The 25426-nt window shown below is 39.8% G+C and overlaps 1 protein-coding gene across 1 annotated transcript in view; it reads right to left on the bottom strand.

Moving 5' to 3' along the window:
• LOC137999921 (xanthine dehydrogenase/oxidase-like) overlaps window positions 1-25426 on the bottom strand; it is a 140427-nt gene that overhangs the window by 68504 nt on the left and 46497 nt on the right. The window contains exons 10-17 of the mRNA XM_068845917.1: window positions 23183-23302; window positions 16432-16455; window positions 14526-14628; window positions 13946-14016; window positions 9053-9130; window positions 6599-6703; window positions 5616-5682; window positions 5434-5534 (exon numbers count right to left, since the gene is read on the bottom strand). Of these exons, the coding sequence (XP_068702018.1) occupies window positions 5434-5534; window positions 5616-5682; window positions 6599-6703; window positions 9053-9130; window positions 13946-14016; window positions 14526-14628; window positions 16432-16455; window positions 23183-23302 (669 nt within the window). The remainder of the gene's footprint in view (window positions 1-5433; window positions 5535-5615; window positions 5683-6598; window positions 6704-9052; window positions 9131-13945; window positions 14017-14525; window positions 14629-16431; window positions 16456-23182; window positions 23303-25426) is intronic.

Raw genomic sequence — 25426 nt, 5'->3', positions numbered from 1 at the left:
ATATCTTTCCACCAGCGGCGCACTGTTTACATGTTGGAGGCTTGAGACCTGTTTGTTATAAACCGTTTTTTTTACACATGTAGCACTCTCTCTGCTACCCCTAGTTCTCAACGCCTTGTAGACCTGAGATGATCGTGGTTAGTCCATCACGATCATTTGCACGTAACACAAGGCTCCGCTTACAATAACTTGAATACCACAATTGTCCTATTTTCTTAGTTCAAAATCATCAACACCATTATTTCTATTATTTAATTTTTTGCCTCCAGTGGCATTCCCTATCCACGAATCTTTAAATCACTTGGGTAATCTATATTGACTTCGTCACATTTATATTTTCTCCAAAATACCAACCGATGCCTCAGAAGATCCAGGACAAGGGTGGAGGCTTCAAAAAACACTTTGACATTTCAGTCTGCACGTCAATGCGGCGAATAAAAAAGCCCGATAATTTCGTATCGCCAGAGAGGTAAAGGTGGCAAAACTGGCTCTAGACAACAAAATTTCAAATCTAACACTTTGGGTGTCTAGGGGTTAATGCCTGACTGGGAATCCTCCTGCCCAAAAGAAGCGTTTTCAACACCCTATGTGACCCTGTCAAAACAACAGAGATCAACTGGCATTATGAAGAAATCGGGCGAATTAAATTTGCACTACTACCAGCTACATTTTTCTTTGAGATAACTTAGCCAATGCCTTCAGAAGGGTCAATAGAATCAACTTTAGCCAGTTTTCCCTGAAAGGTTTACAGACAGTGTATATCAGATGGTCAAGCTCAGATGCAAGTAAGTTATCAAATCCAAATTTTCCACACCATTAGGCCCGTTTCGAACGTCGAACTTTACGTGCACCGAATCTAATGCACATGAGAAAAATCTATTGTTTCTCTCATTTGCATTAGATTTGGCTCATGTCAAGTTCGATGTTTGAAACGGACCTTAGTTTCCCTATGGAAGCCATCTTTTACTTTGTGTCACACATTCCTAAGAATGCGCACCCCTGGCTTTTGCTGCTGCCTGTTTTAGTTTCAGCATCTAGAGTTTCCAGATCACAGGACAGTAAAAATCTGCATGTTGTAAGCCCTGTTAAATACCCTTTGAATTTGTCAATTTTCGAAACTAAATATACAGACAGTGACCGTTGTCACTGTCCGTATGGCATACCAAGAAAGAACCAACCAGAAAGCTCGGGTTTACATCATAAAATACTTGTGATGTAAAAATCGGCATTACTCTATAATTTGGAAGATTGGCAAAGCGAAAAAACAAACCAATAACTCTGTGTTGTGACCTAGCAGTAACGTTCACTGTAAATTTTTATTCCATACCTGTGTGCTAACCCACAAAAGCAGCGCAAAGTTCACCTCCTTGTGATGGGATATCAGATACATATTGAGCTTCACCAGAGGTCTGAAAAAATCGACACACACCGTTAGAATTTATGCCAAGTCAACCCTTTCAGTGACATTTTGTCCTATAAAGAAGCCCCAAACGGCAATGGTCTAATATCTTTATAGAATTCTGTCTCTGAGTTGTTTCCGTTTGTTGATCGACATCTTGGATTATCAGTCACGCTTGAATGAATTTGAACTAAAACAGAGCCTGAAGCAACTCCTTGTTCAGTGCGTAAACGCACTTTTGAACGCAGGTTTCAGAAAATCAATCTGAAAGTGGAAGGAATCGCGTTCCTGAATCCCACCCAGGATAAAATTTACTTTTAAGCACTGGTATTACTATAGAGATGGGTAAGATAATTTGAATCGTGTTCGGAATGAATAGAAGCCTATTCATCTGATTACCCCAATCTAAGTTGAAGGGGAATAGGAATAAACAGAAATTTGCCAAGGAATTTGTCAAAGGTCTCGCCTAAGTGTGCACTTAGAGGAAGTAGTGATCAGGCAAAACTATGATGACTGAACATCACATCGTTCACTCTGTTTCCTTGCTGAATTAAAATGCCACGAATTTCCCAACACCTCCCTCCACCGTTACATCTTTTTCTGGGTGCGGTTTTGCAGTTTTGTTTCCTTGAAAGCAATGTGAATAAGCAAAGCCCTTTTACTACGATGACGACGGTTATGAATCCCTTATCATGTTGGCCAAAAAGCCCGCTCTTTTTTGTAAAAAGGGGATGTGGCCCATGCATGGTGTAACAAACATTGTAATGTCTAAGCGGAAACTCCGAAACAAGAAATTGCAAAATTCGTTGAATGACTGACATGTAGTTTTTATAATTTCATTACTATCATTCAAAACGAAAGTTACGAAGGTTAAGAGTGCCGGTTTGATCCAGGAACCTATTTAGTCAACGAATGCTTAAACTATATGTTCCAACAAAAAAAATAATCGTTGCCTGCCTCACACACACTCAAGATTTCCAAGGCGGGATTCTTAACGTCGGGGTTGCTAAGTAAAAAGAGTAATTCCTTTAGTTTGGATCTGATGCCTACCTGTAATTTGGCAGAGATTTTAGTCATGGGTTTTGTTAAAGGATATTCTTTAGGTTGTGAATCGTAGCTCTGTATGCCTGATGACACAGGGCGAATGAATTCTTCTGCAGCTGACCTGACACGAGCAGATGCCTGTCTCCCAAAAGATACAAGTAAAAACTGTAAACAAAATGTAAAATTGCGCTTAAAAACTTAACACTGACGCCGATCTCTGATACGTGCAACATAAACCCAGCTATTTTGACTTCGCCAAAGAACAAACTGAGAAAATACTATAGACCTTATTCCAAAATGGCCGTCATTTAAATATTCTTTTGTTTTTATTCAAATTAGCCCTTGATGCCTCGTTCTTGAGCTAAAAATTCAAAAGAATATTTTGCCTTGAACGAGGCATCAAGGTCTACTTTGAATGAAAAACAAAAGAATATCTAAATGGCGGCCATTTTGCATGGAATACGGTGTATGTTTATGGATGAATATAATGAAAACCATCATCCTTGACCGCATTAACCACAGTTCCAATGTAATTTATACAGAAGTAATGCCTTCAACAAGAGTACTTCCTGGTTTAAAGAAAATAAACAAAGCAAACAAATATTGTTTTCCAGCAGCCTGCCAATGCTGCTAACCTTAAGAATTGGCTGTAACTTTGAGCCACAAGAAAATACATTTTTAAACAGTTCAAAGTTATTCTCTTGTAGAAGTAAGGGTTTAAATTAAACTGAATTAGTTACTAAGTGATTGTCTGAAGCACTGGGAGAAAATTTGAAAATTTATTTAATTCATTATTTATCCAGGGGTATCTAATTTAGCAAAGCTCGTTTAAGTGGAGCCCTGACAGAACAAAGACAAAGACATTACAACATTAAAAACTAGACATATAATTAAGTTTAAAAAGGCAACATGTACCGCAGACGTTACTGTTTAAAGTGCTACTATGATAACAAAATCCACTTCCCCTTTTCCTTCAGCTTTTGAAAGCGTGTTTGCTTCACATCTGACTAGCAAAATTTGAGCTTCGAATTTTATCCAAAGGCTGATTTCTTTGAGTGCAAGTTTCAAAACTGACCGATTGGACCTCAGAGGGTTGGATAGAGGATAAGATGACGTCAAAGACTCCCTAGCTTTAAATTGCAGCGTGTAAACGCAAAACACGAGTTTAAAAGTCTGAAAGCTCGAAACTCCCATGCTGCATATTAATATAGGCGCGTGCACACGCAATGCATTTTTAAACTAGTGTGTCTTTTAGGTCATCTTATCCTCGATCCAGCTCTCTCTCAAGATTTTAAAGTTAGTAATGGCGGACCATTAGCCTGCAAGCAGTTACCAAGCCCTTATATTTCGCCATTATCAACGGAAGAGGATATTTTGAGCGCACACCATTTTCAACGGAAGAGCCTGCTTGCAGGCTAGCGGACCATTAATTCGGAAATTTTCAGTCAAAATAAACAGGTGTTTTTTTTAAATGAAGGCTTAAAACTTTGGTTACTTAGTGTTCAGTTAGCATAGTTTTGAAATATAAAGAAAAGGTAGAATTCATTCTTTAAGATGGCGCTTTAGTTTGATTTTAAGTTTGCTGAACGTCTCTACTTGTCGAATGTTTCTCGCAAGGGTGTTGTAAGTCTGAGCGCCGTTTGTTCTGAAGCTCCCCTGATACTTAACAGTTTTTTGCAAAGGGAGGGCACAGCAAATCACGTTTTTCTGGTGTTATAGCCATGGAAAAAGTGCGCGTGCCTAAACTCTGAAAGTAAGTACGATGACGCTATTCTGTGAAAACATTTATGGACTAAAAAGCATTTGAGATAATTTCTGCGTGCTTGTAGGCTGGGCCAGCCAAGTGTTGATTTTCACTCCTCGGCCCCGATTGACCGACCTTCAATAATACATGCGGCATGTCTATTTAACTTGTCTAGGTAAGCTTTGCTCCCAGCCCCACAACTGTTCAAGGCAGGCGAACAGTAATCGAACAATGGCAAGACTATAGTATTGTAGAGAATTAGGCAAGTTAGCTTTGGGAGACCCTTACACCCTCGACGTAGAACACCTAATCGATATGAGATCTTGTTACCAATATATTTTATGTGGTCCTTCTAAGATAGAGTGAATTTATTATCTTTTGTTAGAGGGGAGGTTCCTCTTGAGCCTTTTTTAATGGAACGGTTGTGGCCCAAATGCCACGTGTAGCAACCTGCGGTGAACATCCCATAAACGCATGTAAAATCAAAGTAAGGAGTTTTGGCTTTCACATGGTTTATTACTAGCCTATTGCTAGTGACAATAGCTTCGCATAGGGTGTAAAACGAACTTAAAACAAAAAAAGAAATAAACAAAGAAAATAATGTACCCACAGCTAACATAAAATTCTGACCATAGACGAACCGAAGAGAAAAATAAAAAAGATCCATGACTTAAGCAAAATTAAAAAGGTGCTTACTTTTTTGGTCTAGTTCGGGAAATCGTAAGGACTTTAGATGGATAGCGTTAGTGGACCCAAACTTGAAGAGAACTGAAAAGGTAGCTAACATAGCAAAAAACTGACATGCATGTAACATGTTCCTCGGAACCCCCAAAATTCAAAAAAAAAAAAAAAACGAGTAAACCTATCCTATGCAATAATTATGTAATAGTGTCAAACGTCAAAAACGTGACCTGAAGATAACAGATAACCAGCGTTCACACTTGAACACTGACCAATTAAGGCGAGGAATGATATATGTCAACTAATAACGGTAAGCAAGGGGCGTGGAGTTAGAGTTCTATGAACGCCACTAATTTGAACTTAAATTCCTTTTAGACTTAATTTCGTCAGTGACTCGTAGCTAAGTGTTAAAGTCGCTATTATTTTGAACTGTGGACAGTGAACTATCAATCATTGGACTTCGATCGTCGGCAGGTATTATAGTCTGACATAGTTGCTATCACGAAAACCTTGACTAGAGGCCTTCATCATGCAAAAAAATCGTAAGTTTATACATTGTGCGTACCTTATAGAATAAGCCGATTGCTACTGATTTCCGGTATTCTTTGCTTGGACCGGTGGCAGAAGGATCAGGAACTATTTCCTGTGCCAGAGAACTTAAGGCAGCTAAAGTCAAAGAATACCAACAGTTGGGTCTATAAGCACATCTTAACTTTGTCGAATTAAGAGAACAATGCAAATATCTACCTTTTAGAGTTGCAGCATCCGTCAAAACTTTGTCTTTCAACAAATCTTCTGTCTTTTTGGCATGATACTGTGAAATTGTACAAGCATTTATGATTGCAATTAAATCACTACATGCATCTTCTCAAAAATGTGTTAAAAGGACAATAAAAGGAATTGACCACAAACAACCAACAAACCTGACTTATGCTGCATATTTAGAGGAGGCAATAAGGCTTTCAAGATACAAAAATGTGCTTAAGATCTATGTACCAAGAAGTTCCCAGAGAGAGCGCAAACACATCTAGATATCTTTCCTTTTAAAAAGTAATGGTACCCTTAACGGTTCCCATTTAAACAGTTACACGGACATGTGACGGCTACCATCGAGATATGAACGTCTCAGCCATAAGTCACAGGTGCATCTTTAAGACGCCAAGATTGGTCAACCAGGACTACTCTAGAGGAAGGAAAGGTCTACCACACCGCTAATTGGCAGAAATACTTGGCTACGGCAGCAGGCAACAAGTGACAATGAGCAGTATTTTTAAGTGACAAAAGGGTCAGATCTTCTAGTATTCATGTTTGGTCAGCTGAGCCTGCTAATGGATCAGGATCACAAGTATAATGGCACATTTAAAAGCAAGATTCCAAAGGACAAGTCTATATCTTCTAGAACGGATAATGGCACACCCTTCACTGTGCAAGAATTCAACCAGACTTCAGCAAATACCTTACCTTTCCCGTAATGAGCTTAAAACTTTGGTCACTTAGTGTTTAGTTAACATAGTTTTGAAATAACAAAGAGAAATTCGAATTATTTTTTTCGTCACAGGGGAAGCATTGGACCAAGGGAGCTAGAGCGAAGCTAGAACAGAAAAAGCTTTACAGACAATGTTAGAACAACATTGCTCCTTTTACGAGAGATACAGAATTGACTCGCTTTTTTCTCAGCGGGGCTAAGAAATAAGTTCAACACTACACAGTGCTAATCAACATATGATTACCGGATATGGTCCTATTCCACCCAACACAATGTTCACAAACTTCATGGTCATGGTAGACACATCCAACTGAGCATTAAAGCCAGCATTCACATAGGCATGGGCATTCTACGAACAAACAACAAAAATCTGCTAATAAAAAATAACCTCACCATAGTTAACAATTAATGCACGAAGTGGAGGTAAATATTTACCACTTTCACCAACACTGAGGCAAATAACTGTTTTAGTAGATACCACACAAGTTGAATATCGTTTACAGATAAAAGTTGCTCCTCATAACCAAAGAGAAATGGGGAGCTATTTTGTTTTTCTCTGTTTGCACAGAGGTGAATAGTACTCATGTCACAATGTCTGGAAAGCACTGTTCATTTGCGTGGTATATACTAACATAGGCTACACCTACCTGCATATGCATATGTCACAATATTTTCTTCATCGAATCAACCATGGTCCTATTTAATTATTAAGGTCATTCCTCAGTATTGTACTGTGCATATGGTGTGTTAATATTTATAAATTTGTCAAATTGTAAATATGGCGTAAGTCGATCATACACGCTGAAGCAATTCTCCAAACACGTGAGAGAAGTTGTGAATGACCCATAACTCTTTGCGTGCGCATTCCGAGAACATGGCGAATTAATTTTGTTGTTTCGATCTACGATAATCGAATAGACAGGTACGATGGTGTTTTTGTCTTAAACGAGCACGGGGACCTATATCTTTTATAGCATAATTTTGGTGTACAAATTATCCCTTTTGAATATACATATTTTTTAATTTATCGGAAGGAAAAAAGACAATGAGCTAAAAACGTACACAGAGGCCTTTATCCAGGGATGTAAATTACGATCTTGAAAGCAACGACTCGAGAAACGTTTTGAGTCGGCGTCGTTTAAAGTTGAGTGATTTTTCCATAAACTACATAAGAAAGTGTTCCATATGCTCTAGACTTTCTACCTATCAGGTGTTTTTTTAAGTATTACTTTAAAAACCCTCTGAGGCGATGAAATAACAGTCCAGTGCTCGACGTTGTGACCGCTGAGGTCGCCAATGTGACTGGATTTTATTCACTGGTGACTAACGTTTCACACTTAGTCAGCCAGCCTAGCCGCAAAGATATCATTATTATTATTGTTATTATTATTATCATCATCATCATCATCATCATCATCATCATCATCATCATCATCATCATCATCATCATCATCATCATCATCATCATCATCATCATCTAATTTTCTATTCATCGAATGAGTGAAATAAATGTCCAATAGCGGACAATACTTCACGCTTTAACGCACGTAGCCTTTGAAAACAGTGTTTGCGTATCCTTAAAGTGTGCATACAATAATAGATTTTGAGTACAGTAAAAGCCTTTACACCTTTTAAATACGTAAACAAGCTAAATGCAATGCCCGCGTACTTGCGTGACTTGCGTGACTTGCGTACACGTACACCTGTATGCCTCGCGTTTACTCGGTATTAGCATTGGTTTCCATCTTACGAATGTATCGTAGCACAACTGTAACTCTCACAAATAATGTGAAAGAAATGAAATTGTTGCTCATGATGAATCGCGTTGATAAAAGCGAATATAAGACTTAACGTTTCGGCGTCATCGTGACACCATTCTCAAGGCACAGGTAATAAATTAATGTTCTTCAGAATTAGCATAAGGACAAAGGCTCACAAGTTTTTCAAGTGAATACTTTTGCGGCAATCGAGTCGTTTGCACGTTGAGAGAAGGGTTTGCGAATTAAAAGCATCTCCAAGGATAAGAGTATATAAATGTTGATATCATAGTCAAGTTATACAGAATTTAAAACTTGCTAAACTATTCTTACTCATCTATGGCTGTCAAGGCCGCTTTACGCGCTCTGATTTTTTGGCTCGACCTCGCTTGCATTTTACCTTTCGTTGAAAGTATACCGACCAAAGGCCGCAACAATAAATACTTGAGCTGGAGACCAAATCTGAAAACTCAGGGGTCAGCTGGCCCTTAGGTTTTTCCCTGAAAGTCGAGCACTGAACACGCGTTTTTAGTATCAGTACAGGCATCAATGGGGGTAATATTGGCCCATTATATCTCTTATTAAAGCAAGCACGGTGACTGAGTTTTTTTGTAGTTCTCATAACAGCTAGGATTAGTAGGGAACATTCAGGGAAAGTTTCAAGAAAATCGTTGACACCTTTTTTTCTGAGGAATCACCTTAAACAGCTGGTTTCATAAGTTTCATGGATGTCGTTTTCCATCATCATCAAAACACTATTCTTCTAATCATCAACCTCCCAAAAGCTATGTATATGAAATATTTTCCAAGAAGTGCAAACTTGTACTATTCTTGAGCAATATTATGGCCTTTGCAAACAGGGATGTTACATATTGTATTACCCCAATCTTTTCACAAAAAAACACAAGCTGATCAGCAGTTGCTACCACGCGTTTCCTCACCTGCGCTCTTGGCATGATTTTGTAAGAACACATCACAGTGTTGTTTGCATACACAGGCAGAAGGACTGCCCAAATGATCTAAAAAAGAAACATTGAAAACAGTTTACTACAGTTAATCTTGACTTTCGAAGCAAAAGGTCATCGCAGCAAATGAAGCCAATTTGATCAGTTCCCTAGAGGCCTAAGTAAAATCCATCCTATAATAGGACTCAAACTAATAACAGAGCAATTGAAATGCACATCAGGCTTTACGGGACCTGTTCAAGTACCCAGAGCTAATTGAATGGGTACCCCTAATTGAATGGGCTTTACGTTGCATTATTAACTGCATTGTTCCTTCTGTACCTTCGGTAATAGAAAGTCGTTTCATGTCGGCAGCTTAAAAAGATCGCTTATTAAATATAGATATTCTTTCCATCATACGGTTGATCTTCTTCTAAAAATTGCAATAATTAAGGGCCACATTTTTCCTCAACCTCGTTCCCAGAGTCTCCATTGTCGTTGAGAAGAGACCCTCGTTGGAGCTGGTCACGTGTCTCCCATAACCTGGGAGATTTTTAAACTGTGTGTTTGGGGACGGGTGGCAGTGTAGGCCTTGTCATCATTGCGAGGAGGGGAATCACAACGCATTTGATTTTGTGGCCAGACAACCATCGACAAAACGTTTCACGGCAAGGTATTGAATGCACTACACATGGATAGGATGTGAAAGGGAAAACGTTGTTGTCAAATTGATCAGATGCAACAGAAAATATACTGGCGTCGTTCGAATGTTTGTATGCCCGTGAGAAGGTCCGGATTCAAACTTTAATACTTGAACAAGCTCAAGTGGCAGTCAAATTGGCTGATAACGAAGGATGCTACTAGTTTGCGACATGTTTAAAGAAAAGAAGGTTTTGTCATGAAAGAAAACAAGAGAGAGGTTTATCCATGGGAAACAAACATTTCGGCGATCGATCAATCGGAATCTCCTGCGAGAATCTCCTGTGGGAATATAGCATCAGCTGGAGCTGGTGAGGGGGAGCTGGTGCATGAACCATGGTCAGCCACGAGGTTTATCCATGGCAAACAAACATTTCGGCGATCGATCAATCGGAATCTCCTGCGAGAATCTCCTGTGGGAATGTAACATCAGCTGGAGCTGGTGAGGGGGAGCTGGTGCATGAACCATGGTCAGCCACGGCTTTCGGGCCTCCCGCCTTTTCGCCATTTGTCTACTCTTGTGCTTGCGTGGCATTGGTGAAAATGGTATCTAATATGGCCAAGGGTTTCGTCCACAGAGTTATTGAATTTGCAGCCGGTGAATGAGATTTTTTGCCGTGATTTTTACACACTTTCGTCTGCAGAACATCGTTCAGTCTCGGATGACAAAGCATTACGCAAAGGTGAAGTGGTGTCATCGCCCGTGCGTTTACTATGCCAACACAACGGCTTCATTCCATTGTGAACTTGTGGGAGATCTAGTGTCTAAGCTGAATCCAGGGCCTACAAATACAAATATCTCTAGTGGTCCAGTGCGTTCCTCTGGGATTCTGGTTCACACTAGCAATAGACTAAGCATCAACAATGGCTATTGTTCTAGGCGTCCTAATGACCACAAGCCTCAGTGCTCCAACTTAATTAATATGCCTTTAATTGCATCGCATCAGTTGACGAATAACAAAGCGATAGAGCTTTGTTTGGTTAATGTGAAATCACTCAGAAATAAGACCGCTGACTTTTCAGACTATGTTACCGAATTTAAATTCGATCTCGTTGCGTTGACTGAAACTTGGTTCACGATTGATGATGTCGCTATGCGTGCTCTTGCAAGACCTGAGGGATATAAGTTAATGGATCAGCCTAGGGCCAACGGATCAGCCTAGGGCCAACAGGTTAAAACTAGCCTCTTATTCCGGGATTCTCTGCAGGTTACAATCTCAAGAGTGTAAACATTGATCAATTGCGGAGCGAACCCATGGACTCGGAGTTGTGCGTCAATCCACCAAGTGCTCTTGATAACCTGATTAGCTGCTACAATACCACCCTTTCTGATACTCTTGATCGTCATGCCCCCCTGAAAATCAGGGTCGTGTCTGTTAGACCACGTCTACCATGGTTTAATGAGGATATTCGTGAGGCAAAAAGGGCAAGGCGTAAGGCGGAGAAAAGACGGCGGAAAACGAATTCTCTCCATGATTTTGATCACTACGAGACGTGCAGAAACCGTGTTACATATCTGCTTAAGGACGTTCGCGCCCATTGCTACCGCGCATCCTTACAGCGCACGCAAATTCACATGCCACATCACGCACCGAGCGCGCACGCTAAGTACTAAAATGAACAATGATAGGGCAGATGGTCATTGCTATAGCTTTGCTTGGATTTAACGATCTTGGATGTTCGGTGACCCCTACTTTTCTTTTCAGAAACAAATTTTATTTACAATTATCTTCACATTGTCCAAAAAATGAACAAAAAATCAATGTGGGAACTCAAAAAAAATGTCAAGATTTCTGTCCTCGGGACATGGAATCCTGCCATCTTGCGGCTGCAAGGCGCATGAAACTATGATCGCTAAATGCGAACTTACTTAAGGACGTTCGCACCCATTGCTACTGTGCATCCTTACTGCGCCCTTCAAAGATGTAATTGCAATATTTTAGGGCTTACAGACACTGTGGCCCTATTCGCTAAAGAAGCCGGATTTTTTCAGATTTAGGGTGTTCTTCCGGACAAGTTCTCTCCAAAACGAAGTCTGCGACCCCCCATTTTTTCTACATTTCTGACATCATCAACTCATCATCTTTCAATGGTAAAATTTGCAGAAAAAAATAAATGTTAGAAAATTTTCGCGCAAACGTCCTTAATAGCGCCTGGATTGCCTTTTATAGGGACTTTATTGAAGACAACAGTACTGACCAGGGAAAACTCTTTAGAGCCACCAGGAGATTGTTAAAACACGACACTGGCAGTTCTCTTCCGCCGCATGATGATAAATTCCAGCTTGCAAATGATATGGGTAATTTCTTTGTGAAAAAGATAACTAACATTCGCAAGGAACTTGATGACGCTGCCTCGGGGGCTTGTTGTGATCCTGCTGAATGTGACTTTCCTCGATCAGTTGCGGAATCATTTCATGAGTTCACACCTCTGAGTGATGAAGATGTCATTGGACGTATGCAGAGATCTTCCAAAAAGTGTTGTGCCCTTTTTCCAATGCCGACCAAACTGGTTAGTGATTGCATTGATGTACTGTTGCCTACCATAAAGCATATAATCAATCTATCCCTAGGCAACGCGTACTTTCCACATGCCTGGAAGGAAGCTTTGGTAAATCCTCTATTAAAGCGGTTTGAACTGGATCCTTTGTATAAGAATTTCCGTCCTGTTAGCAATTTGCCATGTCTCTAAACTAGTTGAACGTTCAGCTTCAGATCAGTTATTTGCGCACATGCCATCTAATGGTCTCTACCCTGACCTGCAATCGGCGTATGTGAAGAATCATAGCGCTGAGACGGCTCAACTTAGAGTTAAAAACGATGAAGCTATGAAGCCAAGAACTTGAGCTGTTGGTTTGACCAGCAGCTCAGTATGGGCACTAATGCTAATAAAATTTGTAGTGCATCATACTTTTATCTGCATAACATTAGGCGAATAATGAAATTTCTGTCAGTTGAGGCTACTAAACTGCTTGTGCATGCGTTGGTGACGAGTCGAATTGACTATTGTAATAGTCTGTTGTATGGTTTGCCTCAAACTCAACTGTCTAAATTACAACGTGTTCAGAATACTGCCGCGCGCCTTATTTGTAATATATAGCGCTTTGAACATATCTCAATAGTGCTTTTTGAACTTCATTGGCTGCCTGTGCATGATAGAATTATATTCAAAGTTTTATTGATTACATATAAGGCAATTAATGGTATGGCACCGAAATATATCAGCGACCTTATAACTATTAAAGCAGAATCCAGCTATTCTCTAAGTCCTAGAGTGCGCACAAAGAAAACACTAGGGGATCGGGCCTTCTGTGCTGCTGCCCCGAAATTATACTCGCTTCCTCAGTCATTAAGGAAAATAACATCAGTGGACTCCTTTAAGGTGCAGTTAAAGACTTTATTATTTAGACAAGCCTATAAGGACTTTGTATAGTTGGATATCATTCTGTTATTTTTATTATGAATAGATATATCCTGTTAGTTTTCCTTTTTATATATCAATATTGTAATTTTACCTAGGCCTTTTAATATTTGTACACATGTAGAGAGTTATCATTTTTTCAATTGATTGTGACGCACAGGAGATCATATTTTAATGTAGCCGGCGCGATAGAAATTATAAATTAAATTAAAATTATTATTATTTGTTTTGACCTTTTTAAAACTTTCATTGTAAAGTAAAGATAATTTTTTGAAAAAATGCCTTGTCAAACGATTACACTTTCGCCCAGTTGCGGGTCAAAATGTAACGAGAACTCTACCCCAGTGGGAAAATGTTTGTCGAGGAGAGCCACGTGACCAGCCCCAACCAGGGTCTCCCTCCCCATCGACGAAGAGACCCTGGGAACGAGGTTGATTTTTCCTCAGGTATTTATATAATTTTTTTAAAAGTTGTGCTTGTGTTTGATTCAGGATGTCCATTTAAATGAGCATTGTTTGCAATTGGCGACACCTTTATGTTACACTGAGAAGTGTCATAAATGTGCCAACTGAAAATCACAAGCACAAAACGTCCAAAGACATAATCGAACCGTTGTTAACTACAGGGTGTAATAGACTTTGTTGACCGTCACCTTAATGTAAATGGAATCTAACTTCGAATCCAGCCTAATCAGCATTTCTCTCTAGAGTGTAACTGACTTTTTTTACATTTGACTACAGTTTAACAGATATAAGAACTTCATCATAGTACCTTTCCAGTCATGTCCAAGTTATTGAAGGCTGTTATTGTGTACTCAGCCTCTGTCCCAGAATAGCTGTCACCTACAAAGAAAAGTCAGTGAAAGATTACAATTTCAGGATTTTACTTCTTGCTGCACCAGCTGGCGCAAATAGAAAACTTACACCTGAGTGAAAGTGATGCTCGCAGTGAAGCAAGTGAGCTTGATTAGTTGCAAAGAAGCCAGGCTTGAACTATGGTTCCAGACCTGGGTAACAGATAAAGTAGGTCCTAACTGCAGTTATGACCCTGCAACTCCATATAAAAAAGAATGACTCGGCTTGCTGGAACAGTTTTTTTTATGGCTTAGAAGAACATGAACCCACTCTAGACTAATTCAAGTTGTGTTGATCTCAAACCTAACATCCCAATTAAACAAGCGTTAATTCACTTTTGGCAATGACACGAACATTGTTGTTCTTCGCACTTTGCTCGCTCAGCAATTCAAATTTAGTTCAAGCCATTGTTATGTGAAAATTGTTGAGAGGCCACCCTTAAAATTATTTTAATTACCAATAATTATCTCCATGTAGGGGGCAGTTCAGATCCTTACCAATTATCAGCGAGGCATCAACAGTTTCAAGGAGAAGAACAATATCAGATTGAAATCCAGGGTGTTCATGAAGTATCATCATGTTTCCAGCAATGCTACCAACCTACAGAAGATTTTATCAATGACCACAAGCTTGTGCACAGTACCTTACAAGCTACGAAAATGACGGAGGGCATTTTTGTTTATTGATTACAAAGGAACTTTCAGTTCACACACTTTTGGTGATCAAGAGAGCATGAATCGTTGATTCTGATTGGTTAACAGAATTGCTTATCCAGAACAAGCGAAGTGACAAGAGAATCTTTTTTCCAGATTCATTTTGAGCACTTCTTCTGCTAACAGCAATGACTTATTGAATTGAACTTTAACTAAAGGAAAGCTTGTTTGCTGTAATTTTAAGATTAAAGTGTTCATTGAAACGGTTGGCCATTTATGTTGATTGTAATTTGTCACGGCATTGAACGGCCTTCCCTCAATAATTTTGTCCTTGGTGTGATTAACATGCAATCACAATGTGCCCTCGTGCAGTTTAAAAGGATTAATTTTACTTATCTTTTCAGAGTTTTCCAAATTGCCCGCGTCTTTCAAAATACGCATGAAATTAATACGTAATTGCCCTTGGGCCCATGTGATTACATATTCAAAACAATAGCATCAAATATTCTGAGTGCGGCAGCAGAGTGCAGAAATCAGTTCTGCATTTTCTGGTTATTTGATTCTTATAAGTGCCATTGAGGGTGGTGACTAACTGCAGCCGGGGTCTCTATCATTGCAAGGGGGCAAAGAACAGTCTAGATTGGCTTTGTCTCAAGTTACAGTTAGATGTACCAATATGATTTATTACACGACCCCATAAAAGGCTCTTAAGCAAAACAATTGACCACGTGCACTTTCGATATATCAAAAGTCAGCTTGGCAGCGAGGCCTAGAGGACACAAACAAAGGAAACTGAATGCACATGTTTATTCATTTCTTTTGTTTGTGTCCTCTAAGCCTTAAGATCAAGCTGAATTTTAATATATCGAAAGTGGTCTTTTCTATTCTACTTGCACAAATCCCACAATACACCTCTTTTACCCCCCAAAAATCTGCACAGGCATTGCTTTCCTTGGGACATTTTCATGTCTCAGGAGAAATTGCAAACAATGGTTATGCAAAAGTTTTGAGGGGTAATAGAGGTGTATTATGGGATTGTGCAAGTAGTGAATTGCACTATAGCGATATTTCTCGTTACGTCACCCATTGCTATTAATATGCCAATTACCCAGAAGTTAATTGACTGTTGAAACAATAAATTATTTTTTGTTCCCTGGTTGGCAAATTTCAATATCAAAAGAAACGTGATGTAAATGTTTGTAAACAAGGAATAATTTATCGCTATACCCAATAATATAATTATACAATCAAACTGATCAAAATTCCAAAGATGAGCATGATTTAATACAGTAATAGTCTGCTTTCTATAAATGCATTAAATACGATTGTTATCAAGAACAATTTATGTATCTGTTAATTGATCTGAAAAAAAAAGCAATAAAAGAGCGACAAACAAGAAGATAGATATAGATATTACGGTCATCGAAGGAAAAGCTAATGTCCAAGATGACCCCTAGATGCCTTATGATCAAATGTAGCTAATAAAATTTAATTTGTTACACTAATACTGAAAAAAAAAATTGATTCTAAATCACAGTATACGATCATTTTTTCCCTAATGAGCCTTATCGTGCGGCGGCCATATTGGCCATAGACAATAGATTTTGTACCCCGAGCCTCGAGATGAAATTTTTGGGAACGAATTTCAGTGTGCAAAAACAAAAGTTTTCAATCGCTCAGGACTCAACATGGCTGCCGTGTGATTAAGGCCTTTTGTTTTATAGGAAACACGCCGATTTGTGTTACTCACATTTCTCACCGGAACATTTGCCACCTGTCCAATAAGACAAAATGAAAATTAGATGGATTTGTTTCTGTTGTAAAATTCAAACTAGCCAAAACAGTTTGTTAGATCTTACTTAGTAATATAGTTCACAGAGTAAGCTTAAAAATGGTGAATGAAGGAACAAATGAACAATTCATATTTCAGTCATCTTTTTCGCTTGTAAAGACAAGCAAATTGTAAGCATCCTTACCGCATGTAAATTAATTCAACATGGAGGGACATAACACGGGAGGTACTGACACCAGATAGGTGGTTTTCACGTGACGTTATCGCCGCCATGTTGGTGGACGAAAACAAAAGATCTCTCATTAGCTCGTTTTGTTCGTCCAGCAATTGTACATTTCAGGATTGTTATCTATGTCTCTAGAGATTGGTTGCAAACCACCTATATGTTATCAAGCTCCCGTGCTCCAGATAAGTACAAATACTATTCTGGGTATTATTATATTGACCCAAGCAGAGAAAACAAGCACCAATGTGTTGGAAATGTTCAGGTCACCAGACCTGGAACGAGGGTGAACGACAAGATGGTCACTGGAAACAGTGATTGGTTCATTCTGATCAGCTGGAGATGCAAGTAACATTTTCAATTATCAGAGTTTGCCATCCAGCAAACTATAGCCTATCCCGTGATTTGGTGATAAGGGTTGGTGCTGTAAGCACAGGTCAAACCAAATAAGTGTACCTACAGTACCGCTCAAAGATAAGCGAACCACCAAACGTGTTAAGAACGCGTTTGAAAAAAAAACCAACGCGTTTGGCCTTTTTTATTCATTTTGGCACCTTTGCATTGTGTTGTTGTTATGTAAATTAAGGCGACAAAGCGACTGTAATTTTAGCGATAGAAAGTGAACAAAGCGTGATCAACTCACTATCCATCAATGCAACGTTGCGAAAGAAATCTTAAGCAAGGAGAAAAAAATGTGCGTGTTTAATCGTCTAGAAGTAATCGTTATTGATTTGTTTCTCCGAATGTCTTGTATCAGATAACACGCTTGATCGCGATCGCTACACTAGCGAAATTTCATTTTAAGCGCACCGAAAACTTGAAAACACAATAAATGATAGAGCATTGGGGTTTTGAGACTATAGAATGTTTCAATGAGCAAACAATAAGAGAAATTGCGTCACGATCTTCATATAACAATTTGCAACTGGACGTATACAAAACATGGACCCCAGGTCTATGGACCACCACTGTGGACGCGGTCCATGGACCCCTGCTTAGGGCCCGGTCCATGGACTACCCCTGTGGACCACCCCTTATTTTGTTATGTTACAAGCAGAAAGTTCTTTAGACGAAAGAGAAAAGTGAAGGCAAGTTTTGCGGACCAATCTATTTTTAGACTACCTTTTCTGCAAGAAACAAAGACACTTCCCGTTCGGCGACCCTATGACGTCAATAAATCACGGTTTGTGAAAACGTGGCCCCTAGGTATGGGCTACTGATTCAAGCAATTGTCTCTTATAGACACCTATAACACCTAATATGTAGTTGATCACTCCCCTAGTGGCTTTTTAGGGTCAATGAACAACGCTTTGAGGGGAACTTTGCCAGACTGCTTTTGCACATATACCTAAATGCTATATGGTAAATGCTCGCATGATATGTACACGCAAACCTCGCCTATACACGAAGATCTCGCGCAACCTTATGTGGTTAATTAAGAACAAAACAAATGACGAATTATTTCTTCGGCCGTTACAGGAACCTACGGTTTATCGTCCTTATCCGAGAAAACTAGAGAGTCTTACCATTTGCAAATGTCATTACAAAGGCAGCATATTCTGCTCAGTTGTTTCAAGACCCTGAGAGTTGGTCAGCCTGGGGTTTTGATCCCGCGACCTCCCGCACAGTAGTACGATGCTCAACCACCAGAGCCAACCGGTCTGCGAGTCCAGACCTACCAGCGTGGCATAAGACAGGCCAGGCAAAAAGGGCATGCTAAGACCCTAAGAGGGCGAGGTATGCAAAACATGACTTGCTCCCAACTGAGTGGCTTCATAGTTCAGTTCGTAGAACATTGCACCGGCATCGCAAATGTCATGGGTTTGAATCCCATTGAAGCCTCCTGACTTTTTCATGTATACGTCCCACGCAACTGCATATACATGAATCAGTTAAATTCGGTGAGGAACTACTGCGCAACTGATTCTTGGTCAACAATCGATCATTAATCGGGTACCTTATGGAGCAATTGCGAAACTAAAAGAATCTTTCAGCAAAAAGGCTCTTTCTACGCGAAGTACGTAATTTTTACGCTTTCCACATTGCGATAATCAGCCCAGTCAAAAGTTATTCGTATTTTTTTCTCAGTGAATTTCGATGGCTAGTTCGCCGCGATATTTCTTTACAAGTTGTCTTGATCAGAGCGGTACAGACTACAGAGAGCAAATCAGTGGAATATTCGCATATCTCTATATCGCTGCCTTATCTATTTTGAAATCTCAGTTTGTGTGATTGTTATGTTGGCCTTTTGAGGTGTGGTGACATTTGGTGTTGAATTCCTTCGTTTTCAAATTTTGCCATCCAGAGATTATTACAAAGTTTCATGCTTTTATCACAAAAGTGAGCAAAGTAATTAATACGTGCTTTCTGCGCTTGGAATGAAAAGGTTGCGTGACAACGAATGAATTGCGCCCGTCTATTCTCCCTCCCCCCCTCCCTCTGCAATGAAGTCCATTTCAACACAGCCTTTATTGGAGAGCATTCTCACATCATTAATGCACATTTATTACTTGTCGAAGACGGTTCTTATATTATTGCACTTGATCCTATATCTTAAAATTAATGGGTTCGCGAATATCGATTGCCACTCTGCAATTCCTCCTACAATTCTTCCATTGACAGTCTCTTCCGCTAGGAGGAGCAGGGTAATACTTAAAAAAGGCATTTTTAATTACATCCAGCCTCTCCGGATCAAAGGGCTACTCTCCCACCCCTCTGATGTTTCAGTTTTGCAGCTCCTCCGGTTTAAAAAGACAGCAGGTGAGCTGCACTGCAAAGTTTTTCGACGAAGATGCTTTGGGTCTCACTGCAAAAAGGTCTTCTTGTCTAATGGGTAAAATTGGTTGATCTTCTGGTGAAGGAGATGACGTATTGTCTTCTGGTACTGAAAGACCTTCAGAAACCACTGGTGTCGCTGGGGTGTAAGCAGCTAGACTAAGAGACGGCTCAGGTTGATGAGATACATGTATTAAATTAATTAAGAAATCTACTTTCTCAAGCGCGAGAAATACACTCTTCTTGTTGCTCAGCAATTTTCTCAAGATAGTATTTTACGTCTGTCTCAGCAGTTCCAAATTCTCTGAGTACAGAGCTGATGCGACGCAAAGTCTCCATACTGGTCTCAAAACTGGTTGAGAACAAGCTCCGAGCGGCTGGCGGTCTTCTGTTCAGCAGGCCGGATGGCGAGTTCAGTGACTGACAAGTTATGAATGGCAATTGACGAGGTGAAAGCAGTGAACGTAGGTGCGGTGGGGGTGAATCTCTGGTATGCTGTGGTTGGAAATCTGATATCTGCCGAGGTAGCCTGTTGAGCGTGGGTTGCTGATGGTCAGGTTCTGCTTGGAATGGCGGCAGATCAGGTGATGGTGGCGCGTGCAGGGAAATCACTGTTGCCTGTAAATGGTAGAAAGAAACTCAGAATGTAATTTTAAAGGCTAGCACCTGGATACTAAAAACGCTTTATTATTGCCTGATCAAGCTATTTCTTACTTATGAAATTCAAGTGTGGTGTCTAACATACCCAACCTACTTCTTTGCAAGAGTTGTGACAATTTCTGAACCTACATAGTACATCATATTCAGAACTATTGCTAAGTCTCTGTCTTATAAAATTTTCTAATATGATTCATCTTGAAAAAAAGGGAAAGGAAAGGAACTTTATTTAAGTGTCAAGTCGTTTTAGCGCTGGAGCACTAATTAGGGACACTGTAAACTGAAATCAACAAATAACGCAAATCAAGTCAAATGTTGGTTTTTGAAGAGAGGGGATAACAGGAGTACCCGGAGAAAAACCTCTCGTGGCTTCAACTCAGCAATTCACGCTCAATAGAGGTTTTGCACGGCAGCCATGTTGCATGGCAGGAACAATGGATTCTTTTTCCTATGGGAACAATTGTCCTTTCCATTGCAAAACATTTTCATTGTTGCTGCCATGCAACATCGCTGCCGTGCAAAACCTCTATTGACAGTGATTGAATTTAACGAAAAGAAACGAATTTCCTCAGAGCATAGTTAATACTGGTACATTTGACCAGCAAAAATATCAATTACCATTTAACTAACAATTTAAGTGCATGATTTACGAGCAAATCATCTTCGAATGTACACAAACTATGTTATTAGAAGCGATCTGCTCCAAATCATCCCTCATCGAGTACTTAATTAAGAAATGAGCAGATTACGGCCAAATTGCTCGAGAGTCATCATGAAAGAAAGTGAACCGAATTTGCTAAGAGCATTAATTTAATGGTTAGATTTCGGGCGAGCATAGTAATATACTACTGGTACATTTGACCTACGAAATAACAATATATACGTTTTTAGGATAGGGCAAAAAGTCCAACACCATTGAATGCAGTTTTGAGGAGTCGTCCAAAGAAAGGGAAAAATAATATTCAGTTACCTACATGTACTATTAGGGAGCTTAAGCAACGACAACGGCGACGGCAACGAGAACGTCACGAATTTGCATATTTAGTGGTTAAAAACAATAGCTTCGCATGCCCTGCACGTGCGTTTTTCACTTTCGTCCATTTCGTTGCCGTCGTCAGCAAAACAACAACGTGAAATAGCCAAATGTTTGGTTTTATGAAGAACGTCAGCACTTGAAGTTGAATTTTCATTTCTCTCCTAAAATGGAGTGCCGTTCCGACTGGTGTCATCTTTGAGGAATCACTACACCCTTGTCATATTAAAAACGTTGAAATAGTCACGAAGCGATTAAAATAACGCAAATTTATATTTTGAGATGACGTTCGCGTTGCCGTCGCCGTTGTCGTTGCTTAAGCTCCCTAATTTCTAGTTGGGAACTTGAAAGAGTAAAACATCAGAAATTGCTAGATTAAACCATGTTCTTACCATTCACTCCAATTATTTCAGCCTCCACTTCCAGCTTGCCACACTTAAGCTCCACCCTGCTATCTTTGCTGACATTATGACCACATATAGCTTTCGAAATGTTCTTCAGTGGTACCACACTAGTTGTATGATCAGATGGAAAATAGAAAAAACCGTATTTCGGAACATTCAGAGCTGCTCTCAAAGACATGATGCCGACTGAATTTAACACTTCTCGGTGAAAAAAGGTAAAATGGTTAAAAACTTGGAAACTTGTAGTGCTTTTATGTTCTAAGTGGGGTAAGGAATCGAAATAAGCGTCCAATCATTGAAATGATCTTTTGAAAATAGCCCACCTTCGATATATTAAAACTCAGTCCTAAACAAAAAGCACCATCTCGAGGCTCTGGGGAATAAACTCATACAAATCCTTACATTTATTCCCCAGAGCCTCGAGATGATGCCTTTTGTTTAGTATTGAGTTTTACTATATCGAAAGTGGGCTATTTAGCAAACCAAAAATTGTTACCTTTTCCTTTGTTGCTCACCGTAATTTACATTTGAATGGGGCAAAAAATATAGTGAAAGCACCTTTTGAATCATTAATTTTTCACTAAAGAAAAACTCTGCCAAAGTTTCATTCATTCGGCTTTTCAATCATCATGGGTCGAACACCAGTATGCGTTAAAATGAGAGTTATCTCACTTTCTTCGAAGGCCAAAAGCGTCAATGCGATTGTTCGAGAACTTCGAGGGGAGAGCATAACAATAAGACATTAAACTGTAGCCAACATTATTTTAAAAATTTAGAGAATGTGGAAATCTGACTTACAAAACAGCTCCAGACCATAAACTGATCGTAACAATGCAACAATTGGACTTTACTGATGCTAAACTTGAAGAAAACAACGAGCTTACTGCGGTTTTTTAAGACAAAGGAGCAATAAACACACAAGAGCTAATCTTCGGTGTCATGAAGGCTTTTAAAATCTCCTTGAACTAGCTTTGTCTCACTCTGCTATTTTGTATTTGTAGTGTTATCAGTAACGGATGGCCTGGATTAATGGGACATAGTTTTTCAGTGAGTGATTAATTAACACAACAAAGACAGAAACTAGGATGGAAACGATGTGGACCCAAGTACTAGACGGTGCGTAAAACTAACGGTGTCCCCCGCCTCGCCTTCGCAGAAGATTGTATTGAAAATGGGGAAAATTTCGGCGACGTTATATTTACTGATGAGAGCACTATTTGGCTGGAGCAGCATGGCAAAATCTGTTTCAGAAAGGCAGGTAGGCCTGCCAAGTTGAAACCCAAAAGCAAGCAGCATCGTTTCAAGGTTCATGTCGGGGTGGTATTTCAAAGCGTGGTGCCACACCCATTTTAACCTTCACTGGGATCATGATAAAAAAAACTTAACGTGGAGGAGATATTGCGAACTGTACTAGTGCCCTTTACCCAAAGGACATTTTCAGACGGAAAAATCATCCTAAACACAATAGTAAGTTGCTTAAAAACAATCATTTCAGGATTGAATGACGGTGCATCTAGGCTTGATGTTTGTTTGATTTTTATTTCGACTTTCGGCCAACAAAATACAAGTCGTTATAGATTCTGCCAAACCATGTATTTAAGAGCGCTAAATTTTTACCTTTCTGATATGGTGTGCCATCACTTTAAAGCCACTCCATGAACTGGCCATTTGATCCAGTACATTAATAAATGTGTTCAGTGACACACCACCACCCACCACAATACTACCATTTGATGTCTAAAGAAAGAAATAACGCATCAATGTTAGGATATAAAACAATACAACGAGGCAGCCAGGCAGACATGTGACCCATGCAAGGGATCAAGCAAAACGTGTGAAGCATGCAAAACATCCATACAAAAACAATTGCAAGCCAGACATTTATGAAGACCTTTGACAACAAGGGCCTAAACTAGATCTCAGAAAAAATACTATACCAGGTTGGTCTTCTTATGACCACCAGATCCGATGCAACAACAACACAAACTGTCGTGACAAAACACAGTCTGTTGCACGAATACGGAAATCTTAAAGTGCTTCTATGACCAAAAATCAATTCTACTTTTTCTTTGTATTTCAAAACTATGTTAACTGAACAATAAGCGACCGAGGTTTTAAACCTTTATTTCAAAAGACACCTGTTTATTTTGACTGGAATTTTCCTACTTAATGGCCCGCCGTTAAGTCTGCTTACGAGCCAAATGGCCCAACACGCCGGAGCCTATCCTTGGTTTCCGTAGCATGAAGCGACTAGGAGTATTTCTTCGCATGGCTACCCCCAGCATTAAATTCGCTGGTACCCATTTATACACCTGGGTGGAGAGAGGCACCATGAGAGTAAAGTGTCTTGCCCAAGAACACAACATGATGTCCCTGGCCAGGGCCCGAACCCGGACCACTCACTCTGGAGTCGAGCACACTAACCATGAGGCCACCGCCGCCATTACTAACTTTAAAATCTTGAAGGAGCTGGATCAAGGATAAGATTACGTCAAAGACGCGCCTAAATTAATATGCAGCAGCGGAGTTTCAAGCTTTCAGACTTTTAAACTTGTGTTTTGCATTTATAACAAGTACTAAGTCTTTGACGTCATCTTATCCTCGATCCAACCCTCTGAGGTCCAATTGGTCAGTCTTGAACGTGAATAATGGCGGACCGTGAAATCCTAAACTTGCACTCAAAGAAAATAGCTTTTGGCAAGAGTGAATCAGATACGAGTGTTGTTATGGGTGAGCTCCCCAGTACTGTCACAAATTAGTCTATTTTTGAATACCTGTTCCCGCGAAAATCAGTTGCCATGTCCCCAGAAGCAGTCACTTGTGACATGGCTTCTTCTGATTGGTTCAAATTGGCGACCCTTTGTTTGCTTCGCGCGCAAAGTGTATCTAAAAATAAATCGATTTGTGACTGTGCTGGGGTAAGATCGCCAAGTGTTAGATCAGCACTGTTATTTAATTCACTCTTGCCTTTGGATACAATTCGAAATTCAAAATTTTGCCAGTCAGGTGTCAAGCAAACACGCTTTCATAAACCTGAAAGAAAAAGGGAAGTGATTTTTTTCATCATAGTAGCACTTTAAATAAATATTGATATTATTTTCCTGCACCATGAAATTTCCAGGGCCATGAAATTGCAGAGGTTTTTGTACCTTTTTGGTACCTTTTCTCTGTCCGTTTGGCCCTTGCAGCTTTGTGTTAGCACCATCTCTACATACAGTAGATCACGCAAAATCTTAAAAAGACATAACGCGCATGGTCAGCAGGGACTGGTTAGTGCAGTAGTTTCGATTTAAAAGCATTGTTATCAGGTAGGTTAAGTACATCAGGGGGAAGTTTATTCCAGTCACGGATTGCGTGTGTCCAAAACCTGTATTCATCAAAACTGCTGTGGAGTACCAGAAATTTACTCGGGTGGGATCCCCTTGTCTTCTGGTAAGGTTTGTTGGTGACATATAGTGGTATGTTGATCTATGATTTGCCATGAAGGGTTTTTTGCATTAGGGAAAGCCTGGCGACTTTCCTACGACTTTTCAAAGTTGGCCAATATAGGTGGTTCAGAGCCCGTGTGACTCACCCCTCGTTTGTACCATACGTTCTGGTTGCAAAGTGAGAGGCATACTTCCAGTCGCTTGGTAGAGAATCAGTGTCATTTGATTGATGAAAGAAGAACGGTGCTATGACTGGGGCAGCTTCTTTCAAGACTCTTATACGTAACGTGTCAGGACCAATTGCTTTAGATGAATTTACCCCTTGCAGTAGTTTCTTACTCCAGCTACGTTTATGACGAAGCTTGGCATATACGGGATATCACTGTTGTCTAAACCTGGTTGGGTGGTCATTTAAACATGTTTCAAATGTTAT

The sequence above is a fragment of the Montipora foliosa genome, chromosome 1 (genome assembly GCF_036669935.1).
Source record: "Montipora foliosa isolate CH-2021 chromosome 1, ASM3666993v2, whole genome shotgun sequence".
Lineage (NCBI taxonomy): Eukaryota > Metazoa > Cnidaria > Anthozoa > Scleractinia > Acroporidae > Montipora > Montipora foliosa.
This window is presented reverse-complemented; position numbering and strand designations above follow the sequence as displayed.